The sequence below is a fragment of the Heloderma suspectum genome, chromosome 2 (assembly GCF_057233095.1).
Source record: "Heloderma suspectum isolate Gila_16-S chromosome 2, 16-S_ref, whole genome shotgun sequence".
Taxonomy (NCBI): domain Eukaryota; kingdom Metazoa; phylum Chordata; class Lepidosauria; order Squamata; family Helodermatidae; genus Heloderma; species Heloderma suspectum.
In genome coordinates, this window is record NC_139459.1 from 24,108,429 (window position 1) to 24,124,824 (window position 16,396).

General features: G+C 47.0%; 1 protein-coding gene across 1 annotated transcript; it reads right to left on the reverse strand.

Moving 5' to 3' along the window:
* Positions 1–1,059: 1,059 nt before the first annotated feature.
* On the reverse strand, positions 1,060–15,525 carry RAX (retina and anterior neural fold homeobox). Its single transcript, XM_084832036.1, has 3 exons — positions 15,213–15,525; positions 12,348–12,589; positions 1,060–1,909 (listed from the first exon to the last, which is right to left on the reverse strand). Exons 1-3 carry the CDS (start codon positions 15,523–15,525, stop codon positions 1,457–1,459), a joined length of 1,008 nt encoding a protein of 335 aa, XP_084688162.1. The 3' UTR covers positions 1,060–1,456.
* Between the last annotated feature and the right edge of the window lie 871 nt (positions 15,526–16,396).

The following is a 16,396-nucleotide window of genomic DNA, read 5'->3' on the forward strand; positions in this document are numbered from 1 at the left end:
AACTGATGAAGGGCACAATCCTATTCATGTTTAGACAGAGAAAAGGCCTACAACTCCCAGCATTCCCCAGCCAGCCTTGCTGGCTGGGGAATGCTGGAAGTTGTAGGCCTTTTCTCTGTCTTAACATGCACAGGATTGCACCCTAATCAACTAAACATTTCTGCACTACTAAGAAGTGTTACAATTGTTGTCCTTGGAAGTCCCATCTAGTGAAAACCCATTCAGCTCTGATGGCTAAAGTGAAAAATAACATCCTGCTCTAGCAAATATCAAAATTGCTATAAAATCCAGGAATTCTTTTCTCACATTTCAGAGGCAAATGATCTTTCACTAGGGGCAATCCTATGAAATGCAAATGCTGAAAACAGACTAGGGATGCAATTCTTCGCATGTTTAGACAGATGAAAGTCCTTCAGCTCCCAGCATGCTGGTTGGGGAATGCTGGGAGTTATAGGCCTTTTTTCTATCTAAACGTGCATAGGATGGTGCCCTAAGCCAGCTTACAAAAGTGGGGGGCCATCTTTCATACACCATCCATGGGTTTTATAAGATTGCCCCTGACAAAGGAGACTTTGTCTCTGAAATGCATTGAGTTCAAATAAAGAAGTTTCCCTTTGGCACCTTTGAGAATATGTTTTCTTTTTACACTTCATTCAGTTTGGGTGTCTCCCTTCTGGTTTTTGTTTGATGTGATACAGCCCCTGCTACCACCTCAAGACTCTACTACAATCCCACCACATTCTGTTGCATGGGAAGATCTGGTCTTGGGACTTGGGTTGGAGTAAGGCAGCCTTCCCCAACTTGACACCCTCCAGCATGGCAGGGGATGATGGAAGTTGTAGTCTAACACATCTGCAGTGCACCAGGTTGGGGAAGGCTGGAGTAAAGAAAGTCTTCCTACAGAGCAACAGAGCTGAGTCACCAGATGTTCAACACACCCACTACATACCCTTTACTGTCAATTTGGGTTAACAACAACAACAACATCCTAAAAATCCAGTAGCCTGTTACAAACCATACTCAGTGGATGATTCCATATAGAATTAACAAGTGCAAGGTACAGTCTGAAAATATTTGTGCTTTAATGTTACAGGATGCCCCTAAGAATGTTTACAACAAATTTCGTTGCCTCTACTGTTATCCAGCCACTGAGTCAGGGATATCAAATGATTAGATCATTTAAAAACAATAATAATAATACAACAAACTAGAAACAAACCCTAAATCTTGTGCTGATGATGGGAAAGAAGAACAAAAAGAGTGTGGAGGCTACGTTGGTGGGTTGGGGATCGAAAGACTTATCTTTAGTGAGCAGGTTGCTTCTACGTAGGGGATCACTTTTGACAGTGATAGTCCTTGCCTACGAGTCCAACAGAAGATCTAAGGAATGAGATCTCTTTCCAAAGGTGAGCCAGGCTGACCCCTTGTGACTCACATGGGCAAGGGTGTAGCCTGATCAGATGGTCTGCCACGGTTTCCCAATGGACTGGATATGCTCCTTTGCTTTCATCCTTAACGCAGCTATGCTGGTGTTCCGAGGGTCGACCTCTTCCAAGGGGAATTTGTCCACAAAATTGGTCCCACACTGATAAGGCGGTGGAGGCCCCATGGCTCCCAGGGGCTGCAGTGTATGTCCCATGGGGGGAGAGTTTAGGAAAGGAGGAGGGGTGTAGCTGCTGGGGATGCTTTGGGGGGAAGCCACGAAACCTGGCAACGTCTGGAGCGGGCTGTTGTTGGACATTGGGGGGTTCAGCCAGGACTCCAGGGGCAAATTGCTGCCAATAGTCCCAAGGGTGGAGGGCTGGGGGGAGCGGTTAAAGGAGAGAATGGGCGAATCCTGCAACTTCATGGATGTCACCTCCAACTTCTCCTGCCTCCTCCACTTGGCTCGTCGGTTCTGAAACCAAACCTGAAAAACACAGTTCAGAATTAGCCAAACATCAGGCAGTGTAGCTTGCCATTATCACTATTAAACAGTAGCTGTTATGGTTATTAAATGCTTGTTATTATGATGGTGTGTATTTGTGTGTGTGGAAGGAGGGCTTGAACATGGCAGAGCCCCCTGGAAGGAGGTGCAATGCATCCGTGCGCCAGTGGGGTAGTGGTGAATGTTGAAGTGCAGTCACTCATCATAACAGTCCCCACAGCTACGCCCCCAAGGAAAGTCCAAAACTGCAGGTAGCTATCTTGACCCATATCAACAAACCAGCTCTAGCAGTTTTTATCTCCATCAGGACCCGGCCTTTTGTAAAGCTCATGGGCCCAAGGCTGAATCTACACATAGCAGTTTTACCGTTATCATACTGCAGTGGTAACTCTTGGTAACCATTGGTGTCATGTGCACCAGTAGTTATCACTGCAGTATAACAGTAAAACTGCTATGCGTAGATTGAACCTTAACTGCCCGTTCAAGACCAAGCCACCGTAAAATGCTTTGCAGTACAACCAGGATTGTTCACAACAATATATTGTTGCTGGGAAACCCTATTTTCCCCTCAGCTGCTGTGAGGGCTGCAGCTAAACTCAGAGACCTGGTTCGCACGATCACTGCAGCCCATCGTGGCTTAAATAAGTGGCGGTGCATGCCGGTGGCCATTTTGAATATTTAAGCCATGGCAGGCGTTTTGTCCAAACCCGGCGAATGTGGGTTGTTGGTGTGGTTAACAAACCACCCACAACCCTAAAACAGCCAGCATGTGCCACAACACACCATGACTTAAATATTTGCTTTAATATATTATTAAATATATGATTTAAGCTGGGGTGGGCTGCAGTGATCGTGAGAACTGGGGAGCAGGGATGGCAGATGACGGTGTTGTCCTTGCTAATCAAAATGTCCCAGTGCTTTGACCCTCTGAGTTTTGGCTCCACTACAACACTGCTCTGTGCACTATATACAGTCACATAGCACATGCTGCACTATGGGGTCCCTGTCTGTGAGGGTCAAAACCATTTGTTGTTACAGGTGACTGCAAGCCTGTGGACAATTACTTGGGAGCAAGTTCTGAAGGGCTTGCTTTGGAATAAACCTATGTAGGACACAGCTTTCTGTTAAAAGAAACCACTTTCTCTGGTAAAAGCAACATTCTGCATTGAAAGAAACATAGGATTTGAACCAAGTTTGGTCACGGACAAACTTTTGTCACCAGCTCCAGCTCTTTTTAGAGTTTTCCTGCAGTAATAGGGTGACCACGTATTCTGCTTTGCAAAATACAGTCCTGTAATTGAAGGGCCGTCAGAGAGGACAGTCCACTATTTGACGGTGTCCTATGTATGACATAGAACAAACCAGAAAAAGAGATATCAAACAAAATGATTCTATAACATTTTGTCTTACACTACGTCCCGCTAGTCAACTTCTGAGAGAAGTTCTGGTATAGAGCCGAGACCGATTTTCTGTGTTTCTCTGGGTGTATGGATATTCACTTTCAGAACATTTAAACATCTGTGATTGCATGGACTAGTAGCCCATGTGGCTTTGGTAATTTCACCATTACAGAAAATAAATATGCTTAAGTGTTTATACAGACATTTGAATTACTGCTGTTACTTTTTGCTCTTTGAAAACCTTTTATCCCTGTAGGTCAGCCATCTCCAACTTGATGCTGTCCAGGTGTGTTGGACTGCAACTCCCATCATCTTCAGCCAGCATGGCCAATGGCTGGGAATTCTGGGAGTTGAAGTCCAACACATCTGGAAGACATCAGGTTGGGGGAGGCTACTAAGGTGCACCTGCTTCTCTTTGGAGGTGGGGATTTGTGCACCTATTAAATGCTCAGGAACTCAGTTCCTCCCCACCCACCAAAAAGGTGAGCCACTGGTCTGAGATGGTTTCCACTATGCATTTATAAATTCCCATGTATTCACAATAAAGTCACACTGGGATCCATGGGATTTGAAAATTAAATAAGGCTGAAATCCTATGTAAATTTTGCTGGGACCTAAATCCCACTGAATTGAGTGGGATTTATTTCTGAATTATTCCTGAATAGATGTGCATAGGACTGGGCTTCATCTCGCTTCTATGTCTTTACCATTCTTGTCTCTTTTATTCTCATGATAGATCTGCAAGTGATTATTAAGCAAAGGGACAGTGCTAAGCCCAGGGTACCCACAGAAAACAAGGAGCTGAATATGTTTGTCACATCTGTATCTCCACTCCCCCCATCCTCCAAAGTTGTTTCAGGTGCGTACATGGTGACGGGGTGGGTGGGGTGGTCATCCTTTTTCCAAAGCAACCATGTGAGGTAGGTTAGCATGTCAGAGATGTTCCTGAGGCTATCCAGTGAGTTTTGTTGTTGGAGGAGGGATTCGAACCCAGCCCTCCATAGTCCAAATTCAAGACTCTCTGGGGATTTTACAGACTATATCCTTAGGAAACCTCCTTGGCTTCCTTCAAAGCTTGTCTTACTTGCCTTCATGGAAAGCTTGGTAAAGGTGGACAACTTTCTTGATGTTCCAAACATGATGTCCCTCCTTATATCTGTTATATTTCTGCCTCTTCCCAGGTCCAGCACAAACTATTTATCCTTGCTTTCAAAGGTCTCCATAATGGTACCCCTCCTGATTTCTCTGCTCCCAGATGCAGTGGTGTAGCAGATCCAGGGCTCGCTGGGTTCAAGTGCCAAGATGAAGATTTCATCTGCCACCTTCTCAGAATTCCCTGTTTACTCTGAGCTTAGCTACAATCCTCACAGTATCTGGGGAGAAATGGATTTTCCCAGCAACAATATTATATTGCTATGAGCAATTCCTTTTTGGGCTGGCTTGGTCTTGAATGGACAGGTAAGACCCGTTAGCTTTACAAAAGATCTGCTCCTGGTGGAGGTTGAAAACCATTGTCAAGTGATGTGGATCAACACAGCTGCCTGCATTTCTGGATTGCACTTGGGGGTGAGGCTATGGGGACTGTCCTGATGAGTGCCTGCAGTTCAAAATGTGCCACTGTTACACCACTGCTCATGTCCCAATCCCATCCCAACTGTGACCTCCAGCTCCATCACCTTTAGCTGTCCAAAGGCCTCCTGCGCCCTCAAGCAGCTCCACCCTTTCTCCCTCACTGCCCCCTTATGCCTGGACATGCCTCACAGCTGCACAATGCCACTTGTGTAATGCCACCTCTTTTACTCCCTTCGAATTTGTCCTCCAGACTCCTATTTTCTGTGAAGTGCTTGATGCAACCCCTTTGTTCCCATACCCCGCTGTCAGGGCCGGCTCCAAGGCCTGGCTCCATTGTCAAGGCCAGCTCCATGTTTTTGGGGGCCCTTGACAAGACACCCTCAATGGGCCCCCTCCCTCAGCGCATCTGCCCTCTCATCACCACAGCCAGCAGCTGCTCTTGCTCATCATTGCTACCACTTGCTTGCTTGACAGGCAGGACATCAGTGGGCAAATAGGCAGTGGCATCTACTTCTCCTCCTTCTCATCACCACCGTTTTCTGAGCCAAGGTGAGAAGCAGGTGAACAGGCAGGTTGCAATGGAGAAGAGGAAGAGCAAGTCTAGGGGGCTCTTATCAGTGGGCCCGTGTTGGGGTGTGGGCCCTCGGCAGGTGCCCAACCATGCCTACTCTGTCCACTAAAACAAAGCCTAAGTATGTGCAACGGAAATAAATGCCCACCCCTCTTTCCTTCTACCTCTATTGCTCTCTTCCTCCTCTGTCATCTCCCTTGCATCGAATTTCAGACTGCAAGATCCTCGGGGCAGGGGTCTATCCTCTTGTACTCTGCAGTTGCTTAATGACAGCAGCAACAAAATAACTCTCCTCTGCTGAATTATGCGGCTGAAATGAAGGGAGTTTGGGGTAACCAGGAATTGATTTGTGCAAGGAGGACTGTGTAGCATTCTGGGGCTCTAGCAAAAAAACTCAAATAGTTCTTGCAAGCCAGAAGTTTGCATACCCCTGTGAGCAAATCTCAGGATGAGCAAACCTCAGGATTGCAGGATCTACTTTGTTCTTTTTAACTAGAGCCCCAAGATCCACTAACTGGAGCCTGGTGCAAAAAACAAATTCTGAGCCCAGGAATCTGTTTTGAGTACCAGAAACTGAATGGTACTCCCAGCCCTTCCACACAAAAGTCCACTCCAGGTTACCTCAAGCTTTTATAACTTCAGCAGTATCATGTGGGGAGAGTCATTTTGTTGCTGCTATTGTTCAACAATTGGGAGTCAGAAGTCCTTGCTGGTTACAAATCACCCAGACATCTACCAGTACATCCAGATCTACTTTCTGCCACCCTTGTTCTAGGAGCACAAAGTAGATCTCCAGAGGTTTTGGACTTCAACTCCCAGAGGCCCCTGCCAGCATGGCCAATGCTCAGGAATGCTGGGAGTTGACATCCGAAACTTCTGGAGATCCTTTTTTTTTTTGCCCACCGCTGTTGTAGAACACCTCCAGAGCCCTATCCCATAGATGGGTTCTGTGGCCAATGTACAGGGATCCTTCATCTGACATATTGATGTGAGAAGGCTTCCTTGAGAGTTGGAGGTTTGAACAGCACTGCCGGATGCCTACGGGGGGGCCACTTAAGAATCACCAAAAAAATGAGGAAATGCAGCATCAAAAAAGAAGACAAAAGTGGATAGCAATTTGCATATGCTAATTTGTATATATGGATGCAAATTTAGAAATAACAACCCTAATTCAATTAGAAAAGCAGTACATCTCACCATACTGTGGAAGACTGATCTGTGTGCTTGCCTGTTCAGGTGCTAATTGTGGATGAGCAATAGCTCTTGTGGTCCTTTATCTTTAAGCTTTAAGGAACTAGATAGCACGGCCCTGCAGACAGAGGGCACATTCAAATAGAGGGCTGTCCTCTGGCAGCCATTCAAATAGAGGACTCTCCTATGTGAAAGAGGACACAGGGCCACCCTGCACTATGCCCCATTGGCTCTGAAGCAGGAGTTGGCCTAGCCAGCGGCACACGGATGGAGGAGTCACTGTGGAACGCCATCCATTGCCTTAAAGGAGTGCTTTCACACTCATGACTTGGTATGAGTCATTTGCCAAGTTGTTAGTATGGGATAGCTCCTTCAGAGTTCTGATTGGTTCTGACTGAAACCCGGAGCAGATTTACAGGCCCACTGACATTGGAGCCACCACCCTCCACTGAGTACAACTCTCATCATTCTCAACCACCATGGTGGCTGGGGACAATGGGAGTTGTAGTCTAGAGCATCTGGAGGGTCCAGGTTGGGGAACATTGGTTTATTTAGACTCTCTGGCTAAAGCTTTTAAAGCCCATACTGTGTCCAAAAAAACCTAAGTAAATTCAAACTTGATCTGTTTAAAGAGAAACCCCTCGCAGGCCACTTTGTCTCATGGTCTCCATCAAATAATGTCCTTTACTCCCTAAAATACAAATCTGTTCTCATTATCCAATGGATGGGATAAAATTAGTTCTATTTTCCACCATTTGGTCGGGAGCTTTTTTCCCTTTTTCTTTTTTTTTAAAACATCCAACCTTGTTTTTGGAAACCCGCCCAGATTTGTATTTTTATTTTTTACAGATGACTAGTAAATATTTCAGGCTTTTCAAACATTTTCATGATCCAAGGATTAAAGATCATTCAGCTGTAATTAAGCCCATAAAAAACCTCCCACTTACAATTAAGGCATGGGGCGGGGGGAATCTCCAACTTTCTTCTATACACTGGGGACTAAAGGAACCGAGAAGGCAGAAACGGCAGCATATGTGGGATGGTGCATGCATGATAGCACACTTCTAGGAGAATTCTCAACTGGCAAGATCCAGCCAAAGTTAAGCGCTTTTAAGTCCCCAGCAAAAAAAAATATGCTCTATATTATTCCACACCAGGGCCTGCCCTACCACTAGGCAGACTGAGATGGCTACCACAGGCAACGGATTTTGAATGTCATGAAAGGGCAGCAGAAAATCATTAGTTACTTAGTTAGTTTCCAACAAAAAGCCTTCACCAATCTTTCATGCCTATTTTAAACAAATTATGGTCATCATATCCCACAATGCAGTTCATGGGTACTGTTAAGGACATCGTTACACTCCAGATATATCTGCATTTGTACCTCTTTAATCCTTGTTCAAATGAAAATTTGTTGCAGGTGCTGAGAATTCATTTTAAGAGGTCCATACCACCCTACCCCACCCGAACTGCCCATGGAGCTCCAATTCCAAGAATTCCTTGAAGTAAGGAAATGACTACTAAACTAGTTTAACTGTGTCGATGTGCAAGACTTTAGCTGAATAGAAACAAAAGAAAGAGGAAGGGCAGTACCAGAGTGGGAAAACCCCCACAGGGGCTTGATCCAGACTTAGGTTTTCTTCACATGGAGCTTTTATCCTGCGATTGAGATTGCTCCTTCACGGAAGTTTGCGGGCTCTTCACATGACACTGTGAACCTCCTGGGCGTCTCCTGCACTAAATGCCCTTTATTCCATTTTTAAATAGATCGCAGATAATGAGCTATCAAATTACCCTGTTGTGTTCTGCCTCAGTTTCCTCCGTGAAAAGAGTTAAAGAGGCAAGAAGAGGAGCGAGATCAATGAAAGATAACGGAAGACTCAGATACGGGGAGAAGGACGGGGAAAGGGGAGGGGGGAAAGGAAGTGGGTAAAAAAGGGAGTCATTGTGATCCTGCATTTAAAATGGAAGCAGAAAGCCCCCTTATAAATGCAGGATTTTAGGCTGGTGTAGAGATGCGTGCTTAGAGTAGACCTATTGCAATCAATGGGACTTACATTAATAATGACTAACTTGTCTCAGTAATTTCAGTGGGTTTACTCTAACCACGACTAAAGGTAAAATCCAACATATGTCCTACTTAGAGTAGACCCACTGAAATGAATGGGGCTTAATTTAGTCATGACTAATTTAAGTCCCACTCATTTCATTTGGTCTGCTCTAAATAGGATTTATGTTCGACTTTACCTTAAGTTTGGATCCAGCCCAAGGAAAGAAGCGACAGAGCCCCATATGTGCTGCAATACATACATGGAGCTCCTGCAGATGTATTCAGGCCCTACAGTTAGGCAGAGGGAGGCTGCTTCCTCAGGTGGCGGATGCTGGGTGCGGGGGCAGTGGCAGCAAGGTGCTGGGAGGCAGAACTGTGTGTGCCACATGGTCTGCCCTGCGCCCCCTCAGCTAGCCTGCTGCCCTAAGTATGGTGGAGGACGCCGCCCCATCATCAGTGCTGCAGTAAGATTCAGCTGTCAAGGCTGTGCATGCAGCACTTCAACCTCCATCGGAGCCGGTCCCAATATAGCATCGTCACCTCTTTCCCCAGACACAGACGTCTAGGTCTCCCAGTGCAAGGGGAGAGAAGAAAGTCATGGGTCCTCCCACCTGTTTGCTCTAGGGTGGCCAGGTGTCCTCATTTACAGAGAACAGTGCTCTGTTTGAAGGCCTGCCAGAGGACCGCTCTCTGTTTGAAGGGCTGTCTGGTCCAAGATAACGAACCATAAAACCCATAAAGTTTTACCCTTAAAGGTGGCCTAAAAATAATTTTTAATAAATAAAAACTGTTGCCCATCAACCATTTGCACCTGGACAGCATGCCGAACAGGCAGGCACATGGGTCACCTGGTCACAGTCTTCTGAAGTATGGTGCATTACATTGTATTTCTATTTACATTATAATAATTATTTCTAAGTGTGCATTTATACATATGAATTCATGTTGGCAAATCTGCACTCTCTTTTTTATCTGATGCCTTTCCTCATTTTGGGGTGATTCTTAAGTAGCCACCCTAATTTGCTCCCCAGTTCTGTCATCTGCTCCATTTTCTCACCTGCTGGGACAGCAGATCTCCAGGTGTTTTGTACCACCGCTGAGGAAGAGGGCGGATAACGGGACTGGACACCAAATGGGTGGGAGGAGCTCTAAGTGACCTCACTCCCACTGCATCAGGAAATTTAAAGGTCATGGCTGGTGTAAGAGGGGGGCAACCATATCCTCATGTCCACGGTATGCCACTGGAAGGGGGCACTGGGTAGGAAAAGAGTCCCTACTCTAGTGTGATCTTGTGTGGAAAGGAGCTTTGCGATGTCACTAGAGGATCAATGAAGTAGCTCGTTTCAGAAACAAACACGTGGACAAGAACAGTGTGAAAAACCTGCCCATCTCCTGGGGTTGGGAATGCAAGGGTGCTACTTTACAGAGAGTAGAAGGAGATATCCTCCTCCAGCCCCAGTATTTCAGACCACACATGATTATTCCTCAGGAGTGTCCACTTCCCTGATGCAGATAATGGTTCTATATACAGTGAGCAATTATTGTATTGGGGTGCAATCCTATGCATGTTTAGACAGAGAAAAGGCCTACAACTTGGGAGTTGCAGGCCTTTTCTCTGCCTAAACATGCATAGGATTGTGCCCTTAAACACTTAAATGGGCCCAATGCAAAGGTATGCATGCCAAAGGCACAAATCCATTTACTTTCAAAGAAAGGGGTGACCATTTGACCTTTGTTCATAACTTCGCTCATAGATATTATGAAGTATAAAGAAGAAAATAAGCATAATGAAAGATCCGCCTTCCACGAGAGGAAGTGACCTCGTGTGCAGGAAGGGCTCCACTCATGGAAGGTCCGTCTGACTGATTTTTGTGGGATCCCCCTCCCACCACGCCACAGATCACCCCATTCAGTAAGTTCTCTTGACCTTCCATGTAGCATTTTAAGGGGGAAGGAGGGGCTGCTGTGGGAAGGAGGGTCAGAGAAGTGCACTATAACCAGCACAGTTGATCCAACAAGACTCTCAACTTTGCTTTGAATCTTCTCTCACCCCCACCCTGCTCCAAAATCCCCAATGGCATGTTTGGCTACATAAATAGATAAAGGGACTGAGAATAAAACTGCCAACATCATACTGCCCCTATACAAATCTATGGTGCGACCACACTTGGAATACTGTGTACAGTTCTGGTCACTGCATCTAAAAAAAAGGATACTGCAGAGCTGGAAAAGGTGCAGAAAAGGGCAACTAGAATGATCAAGGGGCTGGAGCATCTCCCCTATGAGAGAAGATTACAACAGCTGGGATTGTTTAGCTCAGAAAAAAGGGGAGTATGGGGAGGCATGATAGAGGTCTACAAAATTATGCATGGTGTGAAGAATGTGGAGAGGGAGACATTTTTCTCCCCCTCTCAAAATACTAGAACCCAGGGTCATCCTATGAAGCTGATTGATGGGAGATTCAGGACAGATCAAAGGAAGGACTTATTCACACAGTACATAGTTAAACTATGGAATTTGCTACCACAGGAAGTAGTGGTGGCCACCAGTTTGGATGGTTTTAAAAGGGGGTTGGACAAATTCCTGGAGGAGAAGGCTATCAATGGCTACTAGTCTTGATGACTATGTGCTACCTCCAGTACCAGAGGCTATGTACACCAGTTGCTGCGGAACATGGGTGGGAGGGTGCTGTTGTGCTCATGCTCTGCTTGTGAGTCCCTGATCAACAGCTGGTTGGCTGCTGTGTGAAGAGAATGCTGGACTAGATGGACCCTTGGTCTGATCCAGGATGGCTCTTATGTTCATATTTAGCTAGAAATGGCTTATCTGCTCCATCAGATTTAGACGTTTTTTAAAAAGAGGGATGCTTTGATACCAAAGAATGTATGGAGGAACAGCAGCTAATAAACACCATGAAAAGGTTGTTCACTCAGGCATCATGGAAAAGCGAGTTCTCTCACTAACTTTCACACTACGGGGTCGAGCACTAAGAGCAGACCACACGGTCCGAGATATAGACTGCGCACACTATCCGCCACAGTATTCTCAGTTAAAAAGTATGTGAAAATTAGCTGACCCAGACATAGCCTGAATTTCTGGCCACATTTCCCCTTTGCTCCAATGTCTTCCCCTCTCTCTCCCAGATCTATGGCACCCTATGAATATATAGGGAACTTCAGTTAGTTTGAACATATGTACCTGAGTAGTAAGCGATTTTGCAAATCGCATGATCGTCAATTCCCACCAACCCCCCCCCCCACACACACACAGTATATGTACTTCAGTTGGTGTAAGTGGGAGGAACCAGAGTCAGAGGATCTGAAACTGAACACTAATAATTAGAGAGAGATTACAGTCTGAAATGTACTTTTTAAAAAAACAGATTAAGGAAAATCCCTTTACACACCATTTAGCATGTGTGCAAGTCTGAAATTATCTCTTGGGCAGGGGGGAATAGAGAAGAAGGAGAGACTTTAAACTGGATTAGAGACCTTAAACTGGATTAGCAAGCAAAAGGTTTCATTCGGAGGTCTCCTAATGAAGGAAACAAAGAGCAGGAGAGGATTAACTGTCCAAGATTTCTCGGTGTGGCTACATTGGGAGGGGGGGAAGAGAAGAGACCACCTGTCTTCTTACCTGAACCCTCACTTCGGGCAGGTTGACCTTCATGGCCAGCTCCTCTCGGCTGTAGACATCAGGGTAGTGGGATTTCTCAAAGGCTCGCTCCAGTTCATGCAGCTGGTAGGTAGTAAAGGTGGTACGATTCCTCCGGTGCTTCTTCTTGGGCTGGTCTTCGTCGGACAGTTTGCCGTCACTGTTGCTGCAGGTGGGCAGCTCCGGGCTCAGGCAGTCTTCTGAGCGTTTGGGGCAGTAGTGATCTGAGAGGCAAGAAGAGATAGGCAAGGCTAGTCCACCAAGCCAGAACACACAGGTTTACACCGGGCCGTTTAGCTGATCTGAAGCACTTTTGTATGAATCCGAGTCCCATGGATTGCAACATGATTTGCCTCCAAATTCATACATTTGCAGGCTCATTGCCTTGACCGCTCATTTGTTTTAACATTTTGAGCTGCTTTTATGGACACCTGTATTCAACATTGTTGTTTTTTATCTTTTGGACTGAACAGTTTTGAGATGTTTCTAAGAAAAAAATATGCATTATTATTCATCACCATCCCAATTGTGTTACTTAAGTTAGTGATCTTGTTGCATTGTTACGCATCATCCTCCTTTTTGTTGCCCGTTTTAGAAACCAAAATAAAATTCTATGTTTAAAACAACAATACTGTTACTGTTAGCACTACAGCTGCTGCTAGCAGCCTTCCACCAAATCCTAAATTCTGTAATGCAGATATGAATTCCACTGATTGAATTGCCTCCATGTCAGCCTTAAGCTGGGGTCCTACAACCCAAACCTGTGCGTGTCTACTCAGAAGTAAGTTATGCTGAACTTTCAGTGGGTCTTATGCCCAGCTAAGGATGCACCGAATAGTGCTCTTGCTTGTATATCCAATTGAAACTCAAATGAGTTGAGGCTGATTCCGACAACTGCTCAGCATAGGTAACTTCTTCTGTACCATGTACATGGTGAACGGGGTCATCTGAACCATCCATCGCTATTGCAAATTGTGACTTTTGGTCACTGCACTCACCCACACTGGAAAGAGCTGAAGCAGTGTCTCTTGCTAGATTAGACCAAGGTCTGCCTAATCCACCTGTTTCCCACAGTGGCCAGCCAGATGCTCACATAGAATCATAGGGTTGGAAGGGGCCTACAAGACCATTGAATCCAACCCCCTGCTCCATGCAGGAAGCCTGATTCCCAGGCGGTCTCCCATCCAAGCACTAACCAAGGCTGACTCTGCTTAGCTTCCGAGATCAGACGAGATCAGGTTCATCCTACCTTTTGCATGCAGGGCATGATTGACATGACACAAGTGCAATGTACGGTGGGAAAAGCCCTTGGCTGCACACAGGAGGGTCATGTGAATGAGGAACTAACAGTGATCGCAATGGCCACTTCCAGGTGAAAACATCCCTTTAAAATCAAAGTGTTCCAGGTCACCATGGTTAGGATTGTTCTGACCCAAATCCAGAGGTCTGGGGATCATCGCTTTAGAAGCTGCGATCTGCATCTTGGAAATAGATCCAATGACTTCAACAGGACTATCCTAAGTGCATGCAGGCCAGATGTGGCAGTCAAGGTTTCTTCCTGCATGAATGTTTAAATTTGATGCACTGGTGCTCCCAGCTAATGTCTTCCTAAAAGGAGCAGAGGTGTTGGCTCTCAGAGCAAGAAGGAGAATCCCCCCCCTTATGTGCGTCGCCAATTAAGACCAGACTGTACTGAGGCAGAGAAGTCAGATGTGTTGTGATCCACCAGCCTCTTCCTACTGATCAGTTCCATGAGCAGTTTGATGGATCCACTTGGGAGTAAGCCACCTGTGTCCCCCCATACAAGATGAGAACAAGACCCCAAAGAACCAGGCAGTACCAAGTTTCTCTTTCAGCTAAGCACCAGGGCTATTTTGAAAATGGAAGCAGTGCCCTTAGCATCTCTACATTGGAAGCCATCTCCATTGAAAGACCTAGATAGGATTTGCTTCCAAGAAAATGTGTTTAGATTGAGAATCTTCCCACAGGGAAGACATGTATATCAGAGTAGTTGTCATTGTTATGAATGGTGCCTTCAGCCAAGTAATGGCCCAGATATGCAAAGTTAAGCGCACGGAACTCAGTGGGACTTACTCCCAAGTAAGTGTGCAAAGGATCCTAGCCACTACACATGCTTGTTGCCACAATTTGTCCAGCTTTAATATGGGAAATTCTTTCTCAAAGTGTCCAAAGTCAAGGGCCAAAGTATAATCCAATTCTACTACCCTTTTGGTTTAGAGTGGGAACATTAGAAGGAACTTTATCAGTCTATGTGTTAATGTCCGACATGTCCGACATGTCCGACAAAGGGCCTTGATCCTTTAAATGTTTTCCCCTTACAGTCTTCCTTGGTAATTCTACATTTGACTTAAAAAGGTGGGGCATGTGTTATGCACTTTAAGATTCCAAATATGGGCCAAAACAGGCATTATTTTAAATCTATCAAATCTAAAAAGCAGGCATGTCTTTTTATTTTTTATTTTACTCTACAGTATGTGCAGGGGGCCAATCCAGACCTTAAAAGCCTCCACCCCGCTCCCAGGGTTCTGATCCAGATCACACCCCCTGTGCCTACTGTTGAGTAAAAATGAGGGGAAAGAAGAGTTGTAGCTGCTAGATATGGATTAAAGTAATGTCTGTTGTGGCACTATAAGACACAGGCTTTTTAAAAATGCCATTAATTCAGTAACTGGAACTTATTTTGGACTGGGCTGATGGGTATCGTCAGTATCACAGCAAAGGTATGGATGGCATCCTTTCGTTGGCTAAAGCAACATCTGCCTCTGAATATAAGAGGCTGGTGGATGGGCACTTTCATGCCCCCCCCCCCGCGTCCTCCTGGCTCACCTTCGAAGTGCTCTGCCGCCGGGTCCTCCTGCCCTTGGCCCGGCTGCCCCGGGAGCTGCTCGCCTGGCATTTGGGGGAAACAGTCCCTGGGGCTCATCTTCTCCGCTCCCTTCACCGGCCTGGCCCCGCCGGCGGCGGCATCGTGGGCGTGGAAGCTGCCCAAGAGGGGGTCCTCTTTGGTAAATCCCAGGATGGCTTCGATGCTGTGGATCCTGGAGGGGTTCCCTCCGGCGCCGGGGCTCCTGACTAGGTGTCCAGCGAGGGAGAAGCCGGCGTCGGTCATGTTCAGGAGGGCGCTCTGCTGCAGGTGCATGGAGGTCGTGGGACGGGGGCAGAGCACAGGCCTCGGTCCTCCCCTTCCGAGCGCCCCCGGGCTCCCCTGTGCAAGCCGGCCCCAGCGCTTTCCGCCCCACTCCTCCCCAAGCCTCTTCCGCCGTCCAACAGGAGCGCGCGCCTGGGGCCTTCGACGGCTCGCAGGCAGCAGGATTCGCGAATCTCGGCAGGCGGCCCAGCGCAGCCCACGTCGGATCTCCCGAGGGCAGCGGGCGAGGCAGCCGCGAGTCCTCCTGGCCGCGCTAAGCAGCTCTCGCCCCAGCCTCCCTGCCTGCCTCCTTCGAGGTGACAGGCGGCGGGGCTGTCCTTGAAGAGCCCAGGATCGGTGGCTGGGGATTGACTGACCTTTCGCTCCGCGCAGGAGCTCAGCCCGGCGACGGCAGCATCTCTGCCTGCTGGAAGGGGCCGGGGGTGCTTTTCATCGCGGACCCTCGACGTTGCTGGTGTTGCTGCTGCCCCCGTTCTCCTGTAGGCTTCAGCTCCCGGGGGCGTTGTGCGACGTGGGGGCCGGAGGCAGCTGAGTTAATGGGAGACCCCCGCCCGGCCGCCAACGCCACACGCGCCTCCCCTTCCGTCTAGGAGCCAAAGAACGGGCCGCCCCTTTGGGGTTGAAACTGACCAGATGAAATGGACCAGCAAAGCAGGAAAGGTGGTCGTCGTGACGATGAGCTGGCGGAGTGTTTGCCAAGGGAATCGCATAGGAGCGGCCCACATGGACGGGCGAGGGCGCGTGTGTACCCTTCCCTGCCGAAGGGAAGCACCGATTGGCTCCGATTCCGAGCCGATGGAAGAGAAAACGAACCTTTATTTTTAATAAATAAAGAAGTAAGAAGCAGAAACCCTGTTTTATA

Excerpts from the sequence above, each read along its gene's own strand:
- RAX (XM_084832036.1), bottom strand. The coding sequence starts at position 15,525 with ATGCACCTGCAGCAGAGCGCCCTCCTGAACATGACCGACGCCGGCTTC. Across the intron at positions 12,590-15,212 it reads GGCGGCAGAGCACTTCGAAG|ATCACTACTGCCCCAAACGC; the intron begins GTGAGCCAGGAG and ends CTTGCCTCTCAG. Across the intron at positions 1,910-12,347 it reads TGCCCGAAGTGAGGGTTCAG|GTTTGGTTTCAGAACCGACG; the intron begins GTAAGAAGACAG and ends TGTGTTTTTCAG.